A 26,859-nucleotide genomic window follows, 5' to 3' on the forward strand; every position below is an offset into this window, starting at 1 on the left:
ACACTGGTTGAGCAGCATTGGTGTAAGAATGTAGACACTGAAAAACAGTTGGAACAGAATGTCATGACAGTCATTTGGGTCCAGGATATTTTGTACCTGTATCTGAATAAGAATATCCAGGAACAATTCCTACTTGTGTAAATCACATTGTGCGGCTCTTCATGGGCTCATTATTTTGGGCAACACCTCGATTACTGAAAACCTCTCCGCAGCTCAATCGTAGCATTTCCTCTGCCAGAAATGAGTATCCAATAATATGTACATCTCTGTGTGCATGAGTAAATATAATTTCCTGGTAGGAAACAGGAGCAGTGCCAGTACATGTTCCCTCAGTGACACGAACTCAGTAAGGACAGCGGCTGCCGCCTGAGGCCAAGCTTTCAGTTTCCTCTCTCTGAACCCTTTTTTGTCTCAGATCTCCTCTTCTCTCTAACCTGCCTTTCTCTCTTTTAGTCTGTCTTTAAGTCTGCCCTCTCCCTCTCTCTTGTTCTCTCGATAGCCTTGCTGCTGTGCTCTCTCACTCTCTCTGCCCTGTCCGCTCCTGTTGTCTCCCTCTGTCTCTCAGTGTGCACTGCTCTGACAGTTAGCAGAGGCAGCTGTTTACACTCATTTATGCCCCAATCATCATGCTCTGTGCTTTAGGCTACTTCTCTACGTGCCTTTTATTTCAACAGAATCCTCATCAATACTCTATACGATAGAACATAAATCATCAGGAGGCATTCATGTTTCTGAAACAAGCTTGATTACCTGGATTCATAATGGCAGATAAACAATCACTATAAAAGCTGCTACTATTGTATAAAAAGAGTTCAATGTTCTGAATTGACTATTTGCAGTTCTATATAGTGTCAAAACGAAGGATTTCATGGCACAGGCGTCCTTTGCTTCACACTGTATGACTTACCAGTGCAGCTGTACATGTGTGAGATCCAGTCATCATCTCACTGATGACGGAATATGATCAGTATGTTCACGATATGTTTTAATAATCTCCGATTAGTAGTGCACTGTATGGGCATTTGTATTCATTGTGTGTTAACAGATGCTCATATTTCTTTATTAGTAGGATTATACAGTAGCACCTTTAGTAATGATTATTCATAGTGTCTATAGTAATGCCCCTGGAGGACTGTAATGTTGGACAGTTTACACAGAGTGATTTGCATATGCTCAGGTTATGCTGTGCCTAAACTAATTTTGATCTGATCACAAAAGTGTCCTTGGCTATAAATTGTATATATTAATAACCACGTTTATTATCCCATCTGAAATAATTACACAGGAACTGTTGTAGTTAATGAGTCCAAATATAGGAGATTAGCCTGTAAATCTAATTTATATAATACAGGGTATTATATAAATTAGACTGACAGGATAATCCCATATCAGTGTGTCAATTATACAGTGACTTTCATGGGGTTGACTATTTTAGAGGGGAAAATAATTTTAAACATCTACTAATGTATTATATTTTTAGTGGGCCAGACCAGTCTTTCTAGGTTTTGCACAGTTAGCTAAACATATATCTCAAAGTCTTTTAAAACAAAACACTACAAAACATTTTGTGATATATTTGTGATTTACAGTTATGCAAACTGCTTACTGTTGTGTGGTTACCTATCCTACTAGAATCAGACCAAAACCAAAATGTCAACACGTGAAAATAGATGCACTGACTAGTGGTGTATTTAAACAAAAATTTTGAGTGACCCATAATTGCTCTCACACAGTCACTCCTATTTTTAATCTCTTACGTTTTTCTTCTTTTTTGCAGTGCTTGACTGTTTTACTGCCTTCAAGAAGTAAATGAATTGGGATAGTTTGTTTGTTGACATTGACCATCTGACAGACTGAACAGGGGGTGTCACTCATTTGGTTCGCTATGTCCGTCAATCTTTTTCACAACATGAAGAGAAGGGCGGTGTAAGAATTGTTTGAAAAAATTACTTATGACCACACTCAATTAAAATGAACAAACAAACAAACAAAAAAAAAAACCCAATAGAAACCATCACAGAAATTCTGTTGATTTCCACTACAAATAACATTACACACACTACAAACCACCAACGAAATAAATTCCTGTAGTGTGTTTTGGGACATTTTCCATTATGATTTAGTGGTTTTAACAAGCCACCAATAGAAAATGATTAATTACCAGTAGAGACCCACAGGGACCATTAGAGTTTCCAACCCATTATAACCAGTAAAACCATTAGGCTACAAATTCTGTGTTTCTATTGTTTTTTGTTTGTTTGTTTTTTTCAGCAGGGCATTACTGAAAAGCATGATTTATTTAGGCTTTCATTGTCTTTAATCCATTGAGTAATTAAATGAAGGAAGACGGTTTGTTGCCATGTGTGGAGAAAACGCTTATAATGCTTAAAAATTCATTCTGGAGCCTCTTAGTAGATTTGTAGGCCCGAATTCTAATACAATTTGCTTAGAGTGTGAATGGATTGGTTGAGTGAATGATTCAGTGAGGGCCTCCCTCATAACAAACAAAAAGACTGACGGTATCGCCACCTACTGGCTCACCAATGTAACCTGCAAAAAGAGTTGACCGAAATATTGAACGAATCTTTTTTTATTGAATGCAGTAAGGATTCGCGACACTGGGGTCAATCAAATTCTCCACCTCATAATCTACAATTTTATGTTTACTGAAACGTTTGAAGACCTTGAAACCTATATAGCCTACAAAGAATAACTTTTTCATACAAGTAGAGGAGGTCTCACCCCTCTGCCCAGTATTCATTCTCTCTCTCTCTCTCTCTCTCTCTCTCTCTCTCTCTCTCTCTCTCTCTACATCAGTATGTGGTTAGCACTGCACGCGCACCGGAGCCCATGAGCGGAGACGAGGCTCGTTTAGTATTCAGTGCACAAGGCGAAGGAGGGAGAAGGGAGTGAGGGCAGAGAGTGAAATAGAGAGAAAAAACGAGGCTGTGAAGACAGGCGAAAACACAGAAAGAGAGGAGGAAGAGTGGAGCGGAGAGACATCTCCTCTGTCCCTCTCGGTCTACCCTTTGGCATCCGTCTGTCCCAGGTGCGGTATTTCAGCCTTTATCTGTCTTTAGGTGTGCGGGGCGGATGTTATAATGTTGCTGTTGTAACGCGTCGCATGAGAAAATTAATATTTGGATGAATGTGAGCTCGGAGGAGATAGTGTGGAGGATATGCTGTAGACAGTCGTTCCGTTCGAGATCTGCATTGCTTGCAACGGCACAGACTCTCTACAGATTGTTGTGTTCAGGTTATCCATAATATATCTGTTTATTTGTGCGCCCGTGTTGTAAAGGTCTGCACGTCTGTCCGGTATCGTCGTGCAAAAACCTCTCAGCTGCTTCAGTAATCTTCATTTATCTACTGCAAAATCATGCATGCATGAATATGTGCTGAGCATCGTGACCTCGCATTTTCAGATGTGCATATATGTGTGTGCAACAATGTATAGAGGGATTATCAGTCACTTAGACTCTGTCACTTATGTAATTCTGTTCTTAACTTCCATATTTCCTACTCTACATGCTTAATCTGCATATGCATATGAAATTCAAGAGGAAAGGATGTGAAATGTACATATGAGGCTGCTTCCCTCCTCTTCAACCCCTTATCAGTGTTCCTTCCCCTCCAAACCCCACCCCTCCCCACAGTCTTCAAAGGCAGGCTTACATGGGCTTCTGTCAGGCACAGGACCATAATTATGCAAATATTAATACATCCATATGGAACCATCACAGGAATCCTCTCCTTCGCTCACTGACAGCATATAACGGCATTGGTAAAAGCCATATGAGGGGGCGATTAATTCCCCCTACAATATGCCGGAGCGGGTGATGACGTTGCCTGGCTGTCGGGCTGCCGAGAGCTTCCCTCTACGCTCTATCTGTGTGGGAGCTGAATCTTAAGGGCTGGCACACAGCGTCACCAGTATCCCAGGGTTCCTCGCATCGCTCACTGCTCTTTCTTTTGCCTGTGTTTTCCTGTGTGATGTTATAGATAATTTAGATACTCTGAGGGCCTGGACAGCAGAGCGGAGGAGAGAGAGGATGGGAGGGGAAAACCAGGCCCACATGAGATCTGCAGATTTCCTCGGAACTGGGACGCTTGTCGTTCATATAATTCTAGAAACTTCCCACCTCCCTTGCGTATTTGTTTATTAATTACTAGGGCTAATTTGATTATGCTTTCATCTAGTGCTTATCACATTTTCCACAGAATTTCTTGAAATCCATGCTGAAAAAGCCTGCAGATTCCATCTGGGCCTAAGGGTAACTTGAAGCAGACTTTCACCTGCAAAATCCATTTCCCACCATTTTGTACAGGTTTGACTTTTTTTGAATAGGACTGAACTCCTTGCTCTACGCTACCTCAGCTTGCAGCCACAAGCCGCAAAGGCCCAAAGTATCTTTTTTACAGCGATATGTAATATCACCCCTGTCTTTGGCCAGCGGCGGAGGTCCGGTTGTGTAAATGACAGCAGCCGTTGGCAGGGCAGTTTTGATGTGTGTTTAGTGGCCAGTGAGTTGGCCGGACACCGGAGACGATGGAGAAAGTGTCCAGGAACTCACAGTATCGTGGCAGATATGAGCAAGACGATGAGATGACGCAGTGATCTGGCTGAGTGTTCGTAAGCAGAGGTTGTGACCGCGCTGAAGGCCGTTTAGCCTGGTTTCCTCTTCAAGCGCATGAGATCAGGGAGCGGAATGGTACCAGGTCGACAAAAGAGGTTGGAAGCGTTAGAATAGCAAGAGAGTGATGGCTTTTGGAGGGAGGGAGATGAAGAGAAATTGCTACATGAGTCTACTAAAACAGCGTTGTTATCATTTATTCATTCATTCCCACTTTGCAGGAAGTCTGGAAACATTTTGCTTTGAAGCCAGAGGGGTAAAGAAAATTACTGTTATCTTCCGACAGTTTTTTTTTTTTTAAAGCAACAGTCTTACAGAAAACAAAAGCAGATTAGGCTCCCGATGACATTGCAGATAAGACCACAGGCATGGAGGTGATACAGTGAGTGTGAGAAAGAAAGGGAACATAAAAAGAAGGAGAGAAAGAAAAACCACAACGGCTTCATTAAGAAATTACTCTAATATCCTATTGGTTATACTTAATGGATTTACATCCCTTGTCAATAGAAGTGTTCAAATTCATTGCCTCAGTAGAGAAGAAAAGGATTAGCCATCATTTTTCTTTTACAATTAGTCTCAGTCACATCTATCAATTTCAGGGGAATAAGGGAAGTTGTGAGGCAGGTTTCAATTGAGTAAAGAGGAAAGACGGGAATTGTGGAAACTACAATTGCTTGGAATGTGGAATGTGTCTCGTATTTGCCTAAAATGTACATTTGTTATTCTCAGTTGATCTCAATGGGGCTTTAAGCCAAAGCATACAATTCACATACACACCACTTTAAATACTTAAGGGATTTGTTAGAATGTATAGCCTCAGAAGAGAAGATTATTTGTGGTTTATCAATATATATATATATGTACCTTATATCTTGCATATCTTATATGCAAAATGAATAAATGTACACATTTAATTTTTAAGTTGCATTTGGAGATTGATTACATAGATCAGAGATGGTTAGCATCCAGTGACACCTCTGATTTACATTACACAGCAACTAAAACATTTATATTACTAGATTTGAGACTGGAGAAAGCCATAATACTGTAGCAGACTGCCAAACAAAAAAGATTTTAACATTTTATTAGCTATAAAGTTTTATCAGTGTGCATCCTCATTAAAATGTAGCATAATGTGTATGGTTTGAGTGATGTGCATATATTTGATCATGTGGATCTTATGCCAGATTCTTTGTGAGCAGAATGGAAGACCCTGCTTCCAGGCATGTTGAGATTTGTCATCTTTTGCAAACTTTACAGCAACTTAACCATTAGCCTACAAACCGGTCAACTTAAATAGGGCAGTGGACGTTGCCTGCGGGACAAAATGAATTGCACCATTCTTCTTTGGCTTAAATAATTTCACCTCTGGGCTGAGGACGGAACCTCATACCCATCTGCTCTCTGCTGTAGAAACAGGCAGTGACCTGAGCGACTGCTGATGATCTGTGGTGTTGACGGACAGCCCTTCTGATAGATCTCGACTTAAGACACCTGACAGTTATGTAGTGAATGCCAGGTGTCTTATGTATGAACAGTCAGCAACATTATCATTGTCAGTAACTTGCCTTATGACAACACACATTTGTGAGTGCTGGCTGCAGTTATTTAGAGGTTATTAGGACCCGTTGTATTGTAGGACGGCCTCATTTGTCACACTAGCTCATGCTCGCCAAAACGTCTGCAAATCCGCTTGAATGGATCAAACTGGTGGAATAGACAGACTAATTACAAGTTAAAAGATTCATCCACTCGGACATCATCGCTTTTAGTCACATCCGAATTGATATAAATGTGAAATGATGATCTGTGTGCCATTTTTAGAGGACGCTTTGCTTTTAAATTAAAGCTGCACCTCTGTGCCTGCGACCTTTATTATGCTTGCAGCATTTTACAAATTGCATTTTATTGACTGATTGTCAAAAAAGGTGATTATTAATGATTGGCGATCTACAAAAAAGCTAAACCAAATTTGCTTTTGTACTTTATTATTGTAATTATTTTTTGAGTACTAGAAAATTTAAAAAAAATGAATGAACTTTAATGTTATTTTTTATTTTAATTAAAATTAGATTTTTAGTCATTTTTTTTATTTTAATTAAAAAATGTTTTTATTATTTTTTAAAAATAAATTATTTATTAAAATATATAATAAATTATAATGTAAATATTATGCATTTGCTTGTTGGTAGTGAAATCCACACTTCTTTGTTTTGTTATAAGGTGATTCAAACTGATTATGTTCATTTTGTGAGTAAACAGAATTTACAAAGTGACATTTTTAAATGTTTTTAGTTGTAATCTAAAATATTTGTATTGATTTTATTTAGTGCTGTCAAATGATTAATCGCATGCAAAATAAAAGTTTTTGTTTGCATAATATATGTGTGTGTTCTGTGTATATTTATTATGTATATATAAATACACATACATACAATGTATATTTTGAAAATATTTACATGTCTATATTTATATAATTTATATTATAAATAAATATATTTAATATATAAACAACATATTTTTCTGAAATGTAGCCTATACATTAGGGCTGCACAATTATGGATGCCGCAATTACGTAATCGTTCAAGGCTGCAATTAATCGTTCAAAGTCCACTTATGTTATTCTGCATGCTTAAGATTCTTTCTACATGTTATCTTAAGGGTTTTTCCATTGTTTTAGTTTTAGTAAAGGGTTAGCATTATAACATTATAATACCATTCATATTTTTAATATGCTTCATATTAAAGACTTAATACTATAGAAAAGCACCAAAGGTTTTTCAGTTAGAGTGTTTTCAGCTTGTTTATTTTCGTATTAAAATACGGCATGCAGTTGCATTAAACAATGGTATAAACATCATTCAATGTAAATTGTGGTAGTCGTAATTAATAATCGCAATTTCAAGGGAATAATCGACAATTATGATTTTGGTCATAATCGTGCAGCCCTACTATACATGCATGTGTGTGTATATCCTATATATACATAATTAAATATGCACAGTACACATACATAATGTAAACAAAAACTTTTATTTTAGATGTGATTAATCGCGATTAATCATTTGACAGCACTAATTTTATTTTTATTTTCTGTCATCGTCAAGTGCGCATCTGAGAATCATCTCTTCTGCTTTAGATTCGGTTACTGTTGTCCGTCATTCAATGACACAGCAACCTGATCTAGTCTTTCTGCTTTCCGGTTGAAATTGGACGTCTGCGTGTTGTGTGGATTGTCTAGACACGAAACAGAGCTGCAACCTTCAAATGTTTCCGTATGTAATGGCAATGCAATTATGGCTGTTTTGATGGATGTCACTGAACACTGACCTTCCTGGTTGTTTTGTGTCCGTGTACATATCCATATAATCATTGCATTTTATTATAGGTTTTCATCTCGAGTGTGTGATTGGACAGGGGCTTTTGTGGCCTTTATGACATGATTGGACTGTGGCAATTCCGTCTGGCTTGCGTGTGATTGGACAGTGACCACCATACAGGTTGCTGGAGTCCCTGTTGTGGGGTATTGCTTTTCCTGGAGATATTGATTGAGACCTGAGCAGCAGTCAATGGAATGTCTGAGACCGGTTTCATGTTCTGTTGTCCGCGTGTTTCATGTCAAAGTCCACTTATGTTATTCTGCATGCTTAAGATTCTTTCTACATGTTATCTTAAGGGTTTTTCCATTGTTTTAGTTTTAGTAAAGGGTTAGCATTATAACATTATAATACCATTCATATTTTTAATATGCTTCATATTAAAGACTTAATACTATAGAAAAGCACCAAAGGTTTTTCAGTTAGAGTGTTTTCAGCTTGTTTATTTTCGTATTAAAATACGGCATGCAGTTGCATTAAACAATGGTATAAACATCATTCAATGTAAATTGTGGTAGTCGTAATTAATAATCGCAATTTCAAGGGAATAATCGACAATTATGATTTTGGTCATAATCGTGCAGCCCTACTATACATGCATGTGTGTGTATATCCTATATATACATAATTAAATATGCACAGTACACATACATAATGTAAACAAAAACTTTTATTTTAGATGTGATTAATCGCGATTAATCATTTGACAGCACTAATTTTATTTTTATTTTCTGTCATCGTCAAGTGCGCATCTGAGAATCATCTCTTCTGCTTTAGATTCGGTTACTGTTGTCCGTCATTCAATGACACAGCAACCTGATCTAGTCTTTCTGCTTTCCGGTTGAAATTGGACGTCTGCGTGTTGTGTGGATTGTCTAGACACGAAACAGAGCTGCAACCTTCAAATGTTTCCGTATGTAATGGCAATGCAATTATGGCTGTTTTGATGGATGTCACTGAACACTGACCTTCCTGGTTGTTTTGTGTCCGTGTACATATCCATATAATCATTGCATTTTATTATAGGTTTTCATCTCGAGTGTGTGATTGGACAGGGGCTTTTGTGGCCTTTATGACATGATTGGACTGTGGCAATTCCGTCTGGCTTGCGTGTGATTGGACAGTGACCACCATACAGGTTGCTGGAGTCCCTGTTGTGGGGTATTGCTTTTCCTGGAGATATTGATTGAGACCTGAGCAGCAGTCAATGGAATGTCTGAGACCGGTTTCATGTTCTGTTGTCCGCGTGTTTCATGTTGGTGTCACTTGCATGGATTTTACCACCACATTATTCTATTCCGGCTTTTTTCCAGATGCACAGCCCATAATGCCCCAGAGCATCAGTGTAGTTTTATTACAGCATATCACTTGTAAATGCCCATCCTCTAGACATGTACACTTGCATCAAGATGCTTTTTCCGTCTGGATTCCAAGGCCGCATGCTATATGCCCTTCTGACTTCTTTATCTTCTCAAGCCTTATAGTTTATGTCTTGCTCCTACTTTCTCTTTCATTGCCTATTTCTTTCTTCTGCTCTCCCCTCTCAGTTCCTCTCTAACTTCGTTCTCAATCGACCTGGCATTTCTGGACAGTGACACTGTAGTTCGCTGCCAGATGGCCATCTTTCAGATTGAGATATACAGCATTTTTAAGTCAAACTCAGACAGATTTACAGGCTGAACTGTGGTGAGGAGAGCAGACAAGAGTTTTTTTAATGAGCTAATCTGAGGCTCATTTTTACAATGGACTGAAGATCTGAGATAGACAGATAAATGGACCTCAATCTGTTTGGGTTTCCTTTAGATGACGCTCTGGACTGATAGACCGCTGGGGCACGCTGATTAGGCAACTCCAAAGGAAGGTTATAATGAGTGTGCGGGTGAACATCTTGACCTGAGTCCTGCCCCGAATGACTTATAGCTGTACTTAAGGCTTTGACTGATTGATTGATGGATCGGAGACGGATGGAAAAGACGCAGCTAGCTGGAGAGAAACCATCCACCTTACGATGAAAGACCAATGACATTTTACAGACCTAAAAAGCATGAAAGAATAGTCTATCAGAATGATAGATGGACGATCGGCTCAATAAGAGGAGGTGTCTCGTCAGAGAGAGAAACAGATCAGACTTCTTGAGGGATTCACTGGCTTTGAAAAAAACTCTCAGATGAAAGCAGACAATCATTGAATTGATTCTCATATTGATAGATTTGCACACCTTCATGGGCTTGCACCGTTTTAGCTGACACAGAGAGGGGATGAGGGGTGGAAAGAAACACTGAGAGACGGCGCGAAAGAGAAGGGAAATGAAAGGTGGAGCTTTGAACTGGTTTTGTGAGACAGAATGAGAACAGAACAAAGGAAGAATACTGAGAGATCTCAGAGATATAGAACCTCATACTGACAAATGATACATACACAGTCCCTCAGCAGATGAATCCCTACAACATGTTTCCTCAATGCCATCTGATTTGTGAAAACACAGATTTGTGACATGTATTTTAGGTTAAAAATTCAAAAATAATTACATTTTGATCATTGTAGACCAGACGGAAAAAAAATTAATTACTGCAGTGTTTATGGTAACACTGCATTAAAGTCTTCTTTATGGAAAAAGTGCTGGTAGCTTAGTGTAGATCTGACCTTTATTCTAATCCATTAACGAAACGCTTCTTGGAATTACAAATTGATGAACTAGTGCTGTGGTGTTGATGTAATAAAATGTTGTGAATATTGGTCTACTTAACACAAACCTTAAATGCTTTTATCCTCTACATGAGGGTTCAAAGTTTTCCCATTCACAAGCATGAAAAAACAAGGTTTGTTTTCTTAGTGTTTTCTAAGCTCTTCATCTGCAGTGTGCTGTGAGTGTGAGAACTGTTCTGTGCTGTGTGATTGTGTTGTGTCACGCCCCATTTTCACATTTGGTGTGGACAGACAAATTGCCCGTCACTGGAATCCAGTTGCATTGCACCCTGTTAGGACAGTGTTAACCTAAAGGTGAAGTGTGTCTACCCAACTACAATGGTAAAATGCTTTCTTAGATTTTTTTATTTCTGTTCTTTTTGGCAAGGATATTTTTTTACTACCATTCAAAAGTTCAGTGTCAGTAAAAAAAACCCCATCATAATAATAGCTTAAAATAAAAAAAAGGCTGCTGAAAATTCGGTTTTGCCATCACAGGATTAAACTGCATTACAAAATATATTAAAATAGAAGCAGTTAGGCCACATTTCAAATTGTAATAATATTACACAATATCAGCTTTAAAGATACCAAATAGAATCTCAAAAAAAGAAAGAAAAAGAGACTACCGTAATTATTGATCAAACATATAGCCTCGCCCAAACCTCACACCATTGGTTGAGCCAAAGTGTCAGGCAGCTCAAATTATCATTACAAGTTTAGCATCGAAATTACATGTCACCTTTAATCTTCACAGAATCATGCAACAACAGCTTACAAGATAAACTTGTTTTGTGGTTGACCACATCCTCGTTCCCGAGATGCACTGTACAAGAAGAGCTGTTTGTCTTTGAGAAGAAAGAGATATCCACAATGATTGGTTCTTCTCTGCATGCTATTGAGCTCTGTGAGCTCAGCGGGTTGCCTTTATAATTTAACCATAATTTTACAGCAGTTTTTTTAATGTGTGCCTCATTTTCTCTCTCTCACACACACTCTCCTTCTCTTCCTCTCTTTTCAGGCAGTTTCAGAGCTCCTGTAGAACATTCCAGAAATACAGCCATGGACCACAATGAACAGTAAAACTTGAATGGAAAAAACAAAGAGAGAAACCTAGTGGAAATAGACCATACATCTCAAATTCAACCCTGCCCTGATGCTGCTTTAAGGACTGAGCCTGCAAACACTTTCCTCTTCCCTGACTGATGATTTAACTGAGAGTAATAGCCCACGAAATCTAGGCTATGCTTTCTGAACAACAGACCTAAATATAGTCTCGCTGTTTATCCATTGAGCAAATTCTTAACGTTTATGTGAATTGAATTGGTTTCAACCTTCTTCACCATGACAAGGACTCAGGGATGTCATTGTCATCCTTTATAACACGTATGTGCACAAAAACATCTCGCGAGCGAAGCACATTCAATTCAATAATGAATTTAACATAATAAATGCATGCATTATCTTCTCCTCCCTTGCTCTCATTTATTCTTTTTTCCCTCTCTCCCATTTTTTCCCTCCCAGGAGCCTATGTTATTATTGAAAAGAGTGATTGTGACACACTTACCAATGGGTTTAGCAACCATTAAAGCTTTCAATTAACGGTCATAAAGAGACCGTCTCGGCTGCTTGTCGAAACCTTGTCCTTCACAATCCAAAACGAGACCCTGTGTTATTGGAATCGGCAGAAAGTGGACAGAGACACCCTCTCCGCTCAGGCGCCATCCAGTTGGTGCGGGCGGTGAGAGCTGCGGCGCGATTGGTTGAGTGTAGGGTGGGTGTGCAATGCGGATTGGAGGATGTCGGGGGACTGGGAAGACGACCTTTGTAAGAAGGCGTTGGTGCTGGTGGAGGAGCTGTGCTTCCGGTCTGGAGGCCTGAGCCAGAGTGCCAGCTGTCAAGAGTTCAGCTACATGATGAGAGGACCGAACAGACAGCTGAACACAGGTAAGAGCACACCACAACCTGGTGAAAGGATGGTTGGTCCAAAAATTTGCATTCTGTCATCATTTATACACTTCATGTTGTTTCGAACGAGTTTGACGACTTATTTTGAACACAAAAGGAGGCATTGTGCCAGTAGCTCTCTTGTCCATGCAGTAGCAATGAATGGAGACCGGAGCTTTAAAACTACAAAAAGGGCACAAAGGCATCATGAAAGTGGTCCATATGACTTATATTCTACGTCTTCTGAAGTCTCTTACAGGTTTGGAATGACAGGAGGGCGAGTCATAAATGATGACAGAATTTTCATTTTTGGCTGAACTATCACTTTAAAGCCTATTCAAAGCATGAATTGCTATGATTTATGTCTGACTTCTAACCAAAATATTGACTTGCACCTGACAAATGGCCTAAAAGGGTAATTTTCATCATCTGTCCACCTCACTGAGTCATGAGACCAGGAAAGAGCCTCACTGGTAAAAGCTTCTCGTTCATGTAATTGCGCCTGGTCGTTTTTATTTGTATTCACGCCATGCCCACCACAGGTGTTCTGGCTGGATGCTGTGTTCAGAGTGAGACTGTCCTGTTTACAGATTTAGTCATTATTGTTTAAATTCCCAAGTGCCCAGTGATTGAAATGGAATTGGACTTGCATTCTCTTTAATATGAAATGGCACAACCACAGGTAATTGAAATAGCTCTAAGCTCCTTGTGAAAGAAGGAGAAGAAATGAAGATGCATAGGCTATCCTTCCTAGGGTCTCCAAATACCCAACAATCACCCAAATGGTGGAGGCTGCCAGTTAAAGCTACTCATTATGTTTATTTCTTAAAGGGATAGTTCATCCAAAAATGAAAAGGTTTGAATCATTTACAAACCTGTTTGTCTTCATTTCTTCAGTGGATACCAATGGAAAAACATGAATAACGTCTCCTTGCTTTTTTGTCCATATAATGAAAGTCAGTGGGAGTTAATCTTATTTGTATGGACAAAGACAAAATATTCTTTAAAAAACAGTTTTTGTCTTCTGCTGAAGTAAAAGTTATACTGGTTTGAACGACAAGAAGGTGAATAATTGATGATAGAATTTTCATGTTTTGGTGAACTATCCCTTTAACAAAAGATGCTTTTTCCTTTTAAACTATTTCTTTTACATGGTTTCATTTGTGAAATCATGCCAAAACCAAAACCCTGCTGAATGTTGAATGTTACAATGCTTTCAAGATGTTTTGCATATGTTTATTCTAATAAATACAACCATTTGAATTCTGGACATTTGCTTACATTAACAGGTTTTGACATAATGACTAAATGTCGGTCATTAGTTATTAGGGCGGTGCTGGATTGAATCCTGCATTTTGAATCATGAGAGATATGTTAGAAGCAATGTCCAAAATTACATTTACATTTTAAATGTATTCACTTAGCAGAGGCTTTTAGCCAAAAGCAACTTACAACACAAGCAATTTGTCCAAGGAAGAACGTAATATAAATAGTGATACTATACCAAATTTCCAAGCAGTGCAACGCTAGTGGAAAATTATCACTCAGCAAGCACCAAATGCAAATAAAAATGGCATAAAAAACCTGTCAGTGGCTGGTAACTTTATAAGGGACTGCAATATAATACATGATTTCAAATCGATTGTGTGAATGATAGTCTGAGTCTCACTTATGTAAGCAAAGTGAGCAATTCAAGTCAAAGACATGCAAACCGTCTGCTAAAGAAAACATCTGACACCTATACCTGGTGATCAAAAGCTGGAAAGCACTAATGTAGCTAAGGGAAACACAGTTCATGATGTTGTTTTGCTGAATGCATTGCAAAATAGTGACATGCCTAGCTGAGCAGGACGGGCAGCTAACCATAGTATTAATTAGTGGGAAACTGAGGGAAGCTGCCTAAGGCTCTTTAAACTCTTCTGTACTCACAGTATGGCCCATATGTGCACTACAGCTGAAGGGTAGTCATGCTGTCAAGCATAGTGTAACAAGGTGAAACAGACCATTTTTATCCCTGGGTCTCTGTATAAGCCACGGTCAGTTACCACTTACTTGTAAAGCAGGATTGAACATTTCGATTTGGATTTGCAGCTTTATCCGAAGACATTTCGCCACTCTCTATTTTATATTAGAGCGTATTTATTAGCACGCTCAGGATAAAACCCAAAAGTGATTCTTACGTTTGATTCCTCCCCTACTGCAGGGTGTTAAGTCACAGCCAGAATGAAATCGTGTGAATGCTTATATTTGCTGATGGAATAAAACCAAAGATGTGTTCCATGCGTAAGCTTCAACTTAGCCTAATTGTAGCATAAAGGAGCACTAAAATACTGACTCACTACTAAATATGTGTTGCACAGGAAAAATGTTCAAAAGTTCAGGGACAGTAGGATTTTTAAAATACTTTTATTCAAGGGATAGTTCAGCATGAAATACAAATTATGTCATCATTTATTCACCCTCCACTTGTTTCAACCCTGTAGGATTTTCTTTCTTCTGATGAACTCAAAAGAACATATTTTAATATTAATGTGGGGAACCAAACAGTTGCTAGTAGCCATTGTTAGTATGGAAAACAAATAGGGAAGTCAGTTGCTACCTTCAACTGATAATTCTTCAAAATATCTACTTATGGGTTCAGCAGAAGAATGAAACTCTCTGTGACTAAATTATGACACAATTTTCATTAATGGGTTAACTGCCCTTCTAAGCAAGGACACATTAAATTGATCACCGTAAGTCACTGTAAAAACTTAACTTATTAAAAAAGATTTCTATTTCAAATAAATTCTGTTGTTTTTTTAATTTCATAGTGTCCACAAAATATTAAGTTCTTGAATATTATTCTTGAGCACCAAATCAGCATATCAGAATGATTTCTGAAGGATCACGTGACACTGAAGACTGAAGTAATGGCTGCTGAAAAAATTCAGCTTGGTCATCACAGGAATAAATTACTTTTTGAAATAATATTTCACAGTATTACTGTATTTTTGATCAAGTAAATACAGCCTTGGTGAGACTTTTCTGTGAGACTTTTAACTTAGATCTTACTAAAAAACCTGTCACAAAAAAAGTACCTAATATAATAAGTTTTGCTGTTTAATATATTTCTTGAATATTTATTTAAAATATTTCAGTATGCATTATGTAATAAATATTTTGTTATGTCATGTCTTTGTATATTTTTAAAACTTATGTAATTTATCATTGTCAAACAGTTATAAGGCAAAAAAAAAAACATGTTTAGAAAAAGAAAATGAAATTCAAGACTACTTTGATTTACAAAATTGAAAGCTTACTAGATAGATAAAAGTAAATGTCATATTATGCAACTGCACATTCCTGCATGGACAGCTTGCAAATTACTAGCTGCTCTTGCTTTAAGAAGAAATGATGCAACCAAATTAAGTACACAGTTAAGACTCTGGGATGGGCTGGTGCAACCCTACCCATCTCTCTTTAGGAGGTGGTGATGGTGTGGAAAAATCTATGAGACAAGATGAAATGAAAGCTTAGCAATGGGGCAGAACGCCGATCCTCCTGGTTCTGCCAACCCAGAGTTTGTAGATCAAACTCCCTCCCCAGATATACTGCTTCCGAACAGTCTTTTTTCTTTGCAAGCAGATCAATACGTTAACCTTTCTAATCCCAAACCCCTCCCGTGTTTAGTTCTCTCTCCATCAGTGTCCGTTTGTTTGGCTCCACATCTTTCATTCCTGCAGTTCCGCCTCTACCGCACCAGCCATCCTTCTCGCTCTCTCTCTCCATCACTGTCCACTTTTTTTCCGGGCCTGTTTTTCTCACTGGGGAACACTTGCGGACTTTATTAACCCCTCTCTGGCGCTATCTCTCTCTTTCCTCACGTTCGACGTGTGAAGTGAATGTGTTATCTTGACCAGTCAGCCGATGTGTCTGCTTTAACATGTACACTAATCTGTTAGCTCCTTCCTGGCCCCTCCTCCTTTCCCCATCTCCCTTTTTCCTCTGATATGTCCTTGTTGTTGTTTTTTTTCCTTTTCATTCTTCCACTCTGTCAGACCCTGCTGGAAAATCCACTTAAAACTGGCAGCTGTGTTTTGGGACATGCTAGCAGTTCTGTCATCTGACTTCTATAGCGTTCAATTCGGTTCAATGAAATATGAACAGTGGAAAAATTATGGGTCGCTAAAAGAGGGGCTGTTTCAATACAGCCTCAAGTTTCAAGACTACAAACTGAAAATAATTGATATACTACTTAATAATTTAGGTAGCTGTTGTTTATCCCCAGACCTGGAGTGATGTGTGGTCCACAATTTTTGTTTTACTGCTGTCCACCAACTGAAGTTTCAGAGTTTGAGAACCACTGTGATGAAGGATGGAGAAAGAAGTGAATATGTTTTAGGTGGTTTCTAACTGATCTAAACTGGTAATTTGCTGGTCCAAGCTGCTCATTTTCACTGTCAAAGTGGTCATGTTGATTCTTAGATCATGGTCGGTAGTAAACCAGCTGATGACCAGCTTGCATCAGCTTGTGACCGATTTATGACCAGCTAGAAATGGCATAAAACATAGTTAGGACTTCCTCCATCCTTTATCACAGTGATTTTCAAATGTTTTCGGATGGTGGACCACAGTAAAACAAAAATTGTGGCACACCTAGCACACCTAACACTGTGTGCCCTATTTTAACGATCTAAACGCATGGTCTAAAGCGCACAGCGCAGGTGCATTCAGGGCATGTCCGAATCCAGTTTTGCTAGTTTAACGACGGGAAAGCAGTCGGTGCGCCCGGACGCATGGCCTAAACGGGTTGTCCCTATTCTCTTAATGAGTAATGGGTGTTTTTTGGGCGTAACGTGCAATAAACCAATCAGAGTCTCATCTCCCATCCCCTTTAAAAGCCAGTTGTGCTCGCGCCATGGCGTGTTCGCTATTTACAATGGCGGAATGTAATTTTTCATATTTAAAAATGTTTGTGTGCTGCTGTGCGTCCATGTGTGTGTAATAAGCAAAGTGTACGCGCATTGTGCACCCCCCTATAGGTGCCTATTACGACCAGCTTGCATCAGCTTGTGACCGATTTATGACCAGCTAGAAATGGCATAAAACATAGTTAGGACTTCCTCCATCCTTTATCACAGTGATTTTCAAATGTTTTCGGATGGTGGACCACAGTAAAACAAAAATTGTGGCACACCTAGCACACCTAACACTGTGTGCCCTATTTTAACGATCTAAACGCATGGTCTAAAGCGCACAGCGCAGGTGCATTCAGGGCATGTCCGAATCCAGTTTTGCTAGTTTAACGACGGGAAAGCAGTCGGTGCGCCCGGACGCATGGCCTAAACGGGTTGTCCCTATTCTCTTAATGAGTAATGGGTGTTTTTTGGGCGTAACGTGCAATAAACCAATCAGAGTCTCATCTCCCATCCCCTTTAAAAGCCAGTTGCGCTCGCGCCATGGCGTGTTCGCTATTTACAATGGCGGAATGTAATTTATTTAAAAATGTTTGTGTGCTGCTGTGCGTCCATGTGTGTGTAATAAGCAAAGTGTACGCGCATTGTGCACCCGCCTATAGGTGCATATTACCAACGCGCTCTTTAAATAACAAAGAAAAAATATTGCGCCAGACTTTAGACCAGGTTTGAGTTGGTCTATGGCGCAGTCTATTTTCAGTTCCTCAAAATAACAACGCGCCAACAATGCGCCTGAACACTCCTCTTTTTTAGACCAGCACGCCCATGGGCACACAAATGCAGGGGCGGATTTAGTGAATTGGGGGCCCCAGGCAAAACATAGGATTTGCACATATACATTTGCACACATTTTCCTAGATCAGCCTTGAGGTTCCATTTAGTTGTTTTCAGCGTAAGCCTGTGTGCAAAGGCTGTCTAATTCTAAACTTTGAAATACATTTATTTTTAGTGGTTTTAACTACAAATTTAAATAAAACTGAAAAAATAATGAAAAGGCAATTATACATTTACACACCTACAATACATATATCAAGAGCATGCTCACAGATGAGAAAAAAACAGCGTTGGATGAAGTGGATTAAAGTCCTGCACGGGTCTCAAATATAGGCCCTAGCCCGTCTTTTTTCCCCTTTTCCCCCCAAAAAAAGCTTATAGTACTGTTTCAGCTATTAAAATAGTTCAGTTTTGTATGTAATGGAACAGTGATTATATTTTGTTTCGTTTTTTTATAAAGTAAATTTAGAAAAACATTTGGAGTATTTTTTGTTCGTTAAATGTCAGTTTTTTTTTTTTTTAAGTAAAGGCCAGCGGCAGACAGTGAATTGATCATAGCCTATAGCCTATGTTTGATCCATCTCAAATCATCAGGACTTGCCTAAAATAAAATTCTACTGTATATAAAACAGTTCAAGTTTATCACAATGTTAGTTTAAATGTTTAACCTATATAAATGTGCGCTGTTAGACGCAGATCCAATCGCTTGCGGAGGAGTGGAAGCTGAAGCATGCTCTGCAGGACATGGACGCGCCAGTGCGATCACTTGCATTTTTTTCTAACAGTGGAAACAACTTATAATACACAGTCATTTTTGCTCATAAAGGTAAGAGTAATACATCATTCTAAACTGTAAGGGGTCTAGTTTTATTTGTGTGCACTCACAATATCAAAAAAACGTTGTGCTTTTATAAAATAAAGAAAACAAACGCTTTCTGCCGTCTCGGGCGTGAACAGGAGCGCTTCACAATGATGAACCTAAACTCAGACATGATCAAAATATATAGAAAGCTTTAAATTACTACTTTAAAACGAAATAATTCAAATCGAAAATAGACTCCTAATAAAATAAACTCTTCCATTATGTAATCTGTGCATTTCTCTCTAAAGGCACATCCAATTAGGAGATGGCCAGTCATTTTTTCATCACTATAATTGATGGAAGGCCCGATTATAATTTGCGTTTTATTTTATAATTCCGTACAGTTAAAAAATAAAACACTAATTATAATGGCATATATGTAAAACTTTGTCCTATAATTGTATAGCTGCTTTTTCTGATTTTTTGTTGCTCTGTTCTGAATACCTTAAAATTTTAAGGATTTACTGCAACACAATTATGATATACCGTATTGGCCCGATTATAAGACGACCCTGATTATAAGACCCTCCTTTTTCCAGATGTATTTTTTGGAAAAAAGGCTTTTAAAAAACCAAATCTTGTTTTTTCTCAGTAAAACACATTTTGTCTTCAATTATTTTCATATTGCATATTTTTCCTATTTTAATTTTAGTTTTGAAAGTATGGTAAAACCTGGTCAAATGTACCAACAGTCACATTAAAAAAATATACACTTTTTGATATAGCTACCATTAAAAAAAAAAAAACAGGTAACCCATCTGAATTAGGACATTTAGGCTATCCATCTAATAGTAGCCTACCAAAATTGTTTTAACGGAAGAAGTTAAATCTTACAAACATCGTCTTATATTCGGGTCAATACGATATTAATTATTTATATTTTTTATCAATGCTGCAAATGCTTTAAAAAACAGCTTTAAAATTACTTTATTGCATTCCAGACGCTTTTAAAGTACTTTTCACTATAAATATTACTGGTAGCTTGAATGTAAACATTGTCATGAATTCGTTGTATTCTCATTTGTAAAATAGCCAACAAATTAATTGTTGTAGACTAACCCGATCTCATGAAAGTGCGTATAGCAAGATTTTCTGCTTCTATTTGGCGTAATATTTATATGCAGAAATTGACTTTGGCATGCAAAAGACTGATAAATTCATAATTAACGGCATGGGTTCAGTCGACAGAAATACGGAACACACAGGCCTATAATAACTGCTGAAATGTTTGCGGGGCAAATCCCAGGTCAGTCTGAGGTGGTACTCACAGTGCAGCTGTACAACTGCGGACGGTTGTCGTGGAAATAAACACTGTAAACAGCAAACGTTCGCGTGTCCGCGCTTAATGCACATATCCTATATGAAAAGCATTTTAGGGGGCCCTTGGCTTTTGGGGGCCCAAGGCGGTCGCCTACCTTTGCCTAATGGGTAAGTCCGCCCCTGCACAAATGGGTGCAAATGCATTTGCTATTTAAAGGGGTCAAATGATGTTTCTAAAAAGAACATTATTTTGTGTATTTGGTGTAATGAAATGTGTTTATGCGGTTTAAGGTTAAAAAAACATATTATTTTCCACATACTGTACGTTATTGTTTCTCCTCTATGCCCCACCTTTCTGAAACGAGTCGATTTTTACAAAGCTCATCTTTCTGAAAAGCGAGGTGTGCTCTGATTGGCCAGCTATCCAGTGCGTTGTGATTGGCCGAATACCTCAAGCGTGTGACGAAATGTTACGCCCCTTATCATATTGTGATGCCCTGTCCGGCCGGAGCGACAAGACAAAAACATTAAAACCCATTAATTGCATTGCGCCGCGCCGCGTAAACATAAAACTATGTCTGCATTTGTGATCGGAGAAATGACAAACAACAAGCCCTACTCTACACTGCCCAAACAACTTGCGTTTAAATCGTCAGTGGCAAATTCTTTAAATATAAAAAACGTACTTACAGTCTGTGAGTCAGAACAGCCGGCATTGTAGTCTACTCGGGCGGCAGGCGGGCTTGAGAACGGCGCAGCCGGCGGATTCGACGAAGGAGCGGCTGGCGGGCTTGCGGCAACCACATGTGACGACACCGGGCTGGACGCTTCGTCCACGGTGAAAGCCGATCCGGCGATCCACAGCATGAAGTTGATGTATTTCCTCAGCGACCAGCACGGATCAGCTCTAGGCATGACGAAGCGGATATCGTCCTCTTTTGGAAGACCAAACAAAGTAGTTTCGCTTTCACATCGAAACACACAACATCTCCACAACATGGCGGCAACAACAATACTACAGCGAGAATAAAAGTTACACCTTCTTTCTTTGCGTGAACATTTGGGCGGCGTTATGCAGATCTTCCCACATAGTGACGTAGACATGTGGGGGCGTGTTAGAACGAGCCGTTTTAGGTAGGTGTGGCTGACTCTTAACTTTTATAAAAAATATCTCTTTGGATTTGAGACTTTAGTCTTTGCAACTTTACAGATCTTTTTATGCACCTTTATAACACTCCAAAGAGAAAGGAAAATTGAAATCGCATCATATGACCCCTTTAAACAACGTGGCGCAGGACGGGAAAATGAGAACTGCGTCGGGCTGAAACTAGCAAAAACACTTTCGCCGTGCCTTGCGCTGCATTGTGCTGGGTGTATGATAGGGCCCTCCAGGCCTGGGGAGAAACAACAGCTGCCTACATTTTTAAGTAGTATATAAATTATTCTCCGTTTATGGCTTTGAAACTTGAGGCTGTTTTAAAATAGCCTTCCTTTTAGCAATCCATAATTTTGCCATTGTTCACATTTCATTAAAATGAACATAGCTAATAATGAAGCTGAATAGAGTGCATCGAACATTTGACAGGTAATTTTATTGAATTGAGACAACAGAAATATTATCACAATTTTAACACAATTAATTATTTTTATGTGTTTATTATTAGTTAATTAATGTTGGTGCATTTTGTCTTTTATATTTTGAATATTTAAAATGGCTGTATTTAGAATTTATATTGAAATCTATTATTTATCAAGATTTATAAATGTGTTTATTTAGTTATTTTTTAATCCTTTACAAACACAGTGACTTGCATATCACGGATTGAGAACCACTGCTTCATCGCAATCGTCCTTCCTTCCTCTGTCTCCCTTTATCCATTTCCCTCTTTCCTCCATTGATATCTCTGATCTCCTTTCCTGTGCCACTCTCTTCCGTTTTCTCCTCCTATTTACCTTTATCTGCGTCTTGTTCTTCAGGCTGACAGATCAGTCCCTTCTCTCCTCCCTCTGTCTCTCTCTCTGATCATATCTTTGAACAAGTAGTGATTAATGACATACAGAGACTGATGAATTATTCACCAAAGAGAGACAGAAAGTACAGAGAAAGGAAGAAGGAAAACAGCAAGAGGGAGTATGAGAGGGATGGAAGGAGAGGCGTAAGATGAAGGGGGAGAAAGGAGGAGGAGGGCACAGGAGAGGCAAATGAGACAAATGATGAAGGTGGTGTTAGATGAGGATGGAAAGCATGATGTCTTTTCTGTAATGTTTCAGAAGAGATTGTGTGCGTATGCAGTCAAGCCAAGGTTTCAGAAATGAGTAATAATTGCAAAGAGCAAAATAATTGTTTGCTCATAGTATGGCCCATATGTGCACTATTGCTGAAGGGTATTAATGCCGTCAAGCATACAGTAACAGGGTGAAACAGAAAAAAGAAGAATTTTTAACCTTAGACATGAGTTTTTTAATTGTAAAAGACAGCTGTTAATCTAGATTTGGATTTGCATCTTTATACAATCCTTCTAGATTTTACCACACTAAAATTATATGTGTATTTTTTTAAATACTCAGGATGAAAACCAAAGATGAATTTTAGGTGGTAGTTAATTTTTAGTAATTTTATTTTTACTATATATAAAGCTATTATTGTGTTAAATGTTTAGGCTACGACGGGCTAACATAAAGTAAGGAACATAAAAGAAGATAATTTGAGAAACATCTCAGTACTTTTTGTTCATGCAATGAAAGTCACTAGTGACCAAAACAAACAGCTTTGTTACTAACAGTCTTCAAAATACCTTCTTTTATGTTGTAGCGAATCAGCTCATGGGGAAATATGAATAATTAATCATAACTAGTTATAATTAATTATAAATATTTAGATCCGCTGTAGATATTTAGCTGACCTCTCAGGGTCAACTGTCTGTCAATTCTAAGAATGTTAATTTCCTGGTTAAAGGAAATAACTTCTTACTGTACAACTCTACACAGAGCTTGTAGCATAAATCTGCATGATTAAGTGACTCCAGTTATGAGCAAATAATGAACAACGTCAAGTGTGATACAAGTAAGACTTTATTAACTACATAAACACTTAAACTGGTCTAACATACACAAACACTTAAACTGGTCTAACATACACATACACACACACACACACACGCATACAGTTGGTATAGGAAAGGATTAAAGCTAAAGCAGTAAAGAAGAAATAAGGAATGAAGTTATGGAACCGTTTGCATATTCAGCAGATCTACACCTGAGGGAAACATCAGATTCTTAGTTCAAACACACCTTTGTAAAAAGGTGCAAATGATACCTAATGTATCAATTAATAAGACTAAGTTTGAATACTTGCACGTCTCATCTGTCTGAAAGAGAGGTTTGATGTAATCTGAAGGTTCCAGTTGATCTTTGCTGAAGTTGGTTGATGAAAAAGAACCAGTTTGAGTCAGAGAAACTTGTTGAATGGAAAAGACAAGGCTGAAGCCTGGCACGTACTTAGGGGGTTGCAGAAGCGTTCTAGCTCATGTCTTCATCTTAGAATCTCACCGAACCACTGACTCTGGGCGGGTCCCTAGTAGTGTTGCTTTCGTCAACGAAAATTATGACTAAATATAGTCGTCAATGAACCTTTTATCACGTGACGAAAACGAGATGAGACGAGACAAAAATGCTGGTCATGTGACGATGACGATAATTAAATGTACAATGCAATATTGTTGACGAATAAAAACGAGACGAAATGTGGCTTACAAAATAAAAACTATGCTAAAATGTCTCTTCATTTTCGTTGACCAAAACGAGACGAAACTAAATGTTATAACGTTATTTCGTCTCGTTATTATTATTATTTTGCAGTATTTCTGTTTCCTGTGTCTCGCTTCAGGGGCTGCATCAGGTCGCACTGTGCAGACGCAGGCGACGTCACTTCCTCAAGCCCCACTCGCGGCATTATTTAGATCAGTGTTTCCCAACCGGGGTCTGTCGAGAGCAGGGGTGCCGTGTAAAAAAAATCTTTTTTTAATATTTTTAAATTGCTAAAATGTTCAAAAAAGCAGCTATTATATAATATCCATTTCTAATGCCGCCAATAATTAGAGATGCACAGAAATTCCGGCTGCCGAAAATGAGTTCACCGCTCAGGATTCACTTGTGTGTGTGTGTGTGTGTGCATGCGTGTGTGTTATCCCGCTCTATGCGTGTGTGTATTATCCATAGACTATGGTATTATCCCGCTCTGTGTGTGCGTTATCTCGCTCTATGCGCGTGTGTGCTCCGCTCAGCCGCTCGCGGCCCATGTGAGTGCTCCATTCATATACCATTCATACTCATCGGAACAGCAAAGTCCACTCAAAAATCAAGCTGACAGGAAACATCGATGTAATACAGTATTGTTTCTGTCTGCAATAGCCCTACTGTGTTGTAACAAGGTGTGGTAAATGGGCAACTCTGGTAACACTGCCCTCTCATTCTTGTTCAAAAGAAAGTAATTAATTCAGGTTTGAGACAATATGAGGGTGAATAAATGATGAATTTATATATATAAATGAAATAATACTCTAAAAAAGAAACTAAATCTACCAGCAAGTGGTGGTAAATGTCTTTATGAGTCGATTCGTTCAAACGGCTGATTCATTCAGGAATGAAGTAAACGGCTCTCTCTTTGAATATAGGTGCGTCCCAAATAACGTACTTATGCACTATTCTATGACGTTTTGTAGTATAAATAGTGTGAGTAGTTTGTTCACACTGAAAATTCCAAAAAGATAAAGTGCACTTTAAATACCCGGATGATGCACTTAAATAACTGAAAAGTGTGTAATGTTGAACACTTCATGCACTCAACTGTCACAGCTTTAATTACGTTGTGAAGGGGGAGGGGCTATCAGACTCCATTTATGAATGACAAAATAACCTTATATAATTCATACACTACATGGTTGAGTACATAGTGCATAAGTACACAGTGTAAAAGTGCATAGTGTATAGTGCATAATTTGGGAAGGAGCTTGGTTCTTTGAATCATTGATTCGTTCAAAACGTGGATTCATTCAGAAACCAAACACCGCTGTGTTGCTCGGAGACGCACAACAGTTTTGCTGTGGCTTTATAGGTAATAGTTTCATTGGTAATAGGTAATAGTTTCATCAATAAAACACACAATATTGTGCTTAAAATATAACACAATATTAACTTCTTATTTACTGACCTGTTGTATCAAATCACATTTGCACTCGTGCAAATCAGGACAAAAGCAGCACCCGTGTGATACTGCTTTCACTGCACGTGTAATATCACTTAAAGATAAGAGACATACAGGGGCATTTCCCCCCCCAATATCTTACATTTTAAGGCATAACTGCATTTATGGAGTTGTTGCCCTGCATTATATTTGTCAACAGTCAACTGTATGAAATTTGAGATGTGGGCGGGCCAGTGCGTTAACTGCGTTAAAATATTTTAATCGCATTATTTTTTCGTAACTAATTAATTAACGTGTTAAACTGACAGACCTTCTATATATATATATATATATTAGTAAAATATTTCTAAATGAATGTATTATATACTGCCCTCATGTTATGAAGCATAGTGTGAGAACACAATTTTCACAATATTCTAATTTTACCAAAGGTTTCCAAAGGAGAGCCAAACCTCATGATTCAGATTTTGACATTTTTTCTTCCTTCCCATTTTATGTTGGATTACTGAAATCTCCTCTTTTATGACTGTTTGCAATCCAAAGAATTTATCTTCCTGCTATTCCAGTTTAAATTCCATTCCAACATCCTTTGAGACATGGCCAAATCAATTAAAATTCTAAATTCTAAATTGAAAGGGAGCCAGTTCTGACTTTTGCCCAACCCAGACTGGTTCTTTGGAGGCCTGCTAATGTGTGAACCATGCATGGAGGAAAATGGAGTAGTTGGGAGCAGAAGCAAAGATGGTGGAACAAAAACTGAGAAAGACAGCATGACGGAAAGGAAAATAAAGGGCGAGCTGACAGTCATACGATATAACCTCCTTGCATAATAGAAATTACAGAGTAGGTCAAGGTAGAACCACCCTGGGGGCTTTTAGAGCTGGTGGGTGTTGCGTCTGAGGAAGTGATGTGAGTGCAGGGTAAGCGGAGGAACTATGTGGGTGTGAGATCTGAATAGAGCTCCTGAGAGTCAGGCTGACAGACAGGCCCTTTGTTTTTCTTGATTGACAGGCACTTGTTTGTCCCTGCTTGCTGGAGAGTAGCTGTTCTACTCAGTCTGGTGCTGAAACCGAGTTGCCAAAGTCTCGTTTTTTCAAGTGACTCACTAATGTGCACCCTTAGAAATTGTTATTAAAGGCTGCATGATTGAAAGCTCATA

General features: G+C 38.5%; 1 protein-coding gene across 1 annotated transcript in view; it reads left to right on the plus strand.

Annotated features, from left to right (window-relative positions):
• Positions 1-2,837: 2,837 nt before the first annotated feature.
• The window catches only part of LOC107551154 (synaptotagmin-C-like), a 48,999-nt gene continuing 24,977 nt past the window's right edge, over positions 2,838-26,859 (plus strand). The window contains exons 1-3 of the mRNA XM_016232660.1: positions 2,838-3,049; positions 11,718-12,082; positions 12,221-12,643. Of these exons, the coding sequence (XP_016088146.1) occupies positions 12,496-12,643 (148 nt within the window). The 5' untranslated portion in view covers positions 2,838-3,049; positions 11,718-12,082; positions 12,221-12,495. The remainder of the gene's footprint in view (positions 3,050-11,717; positions 12,083-12,220; positions 12,644-26,859) is intronic.

This window comes from Sinocyclocheilus grahami, unplaced genomic scaffold (assembly GCF_001515645.1).
Source record: "Sinocyclocheilus grahami isolate Dianchi unplaced genomic scaffold, SAMN03320097.WGS_v1.1 scaffold416.1, whole genome shotgun sequence".
Lineage (NCBI taxonomy): Eukaryota > Metazoa > Chordata > Actinopteri > Cypriniformes > Cyprinidae > Sinocyclocheilus > Sinocyclocheilus grahami.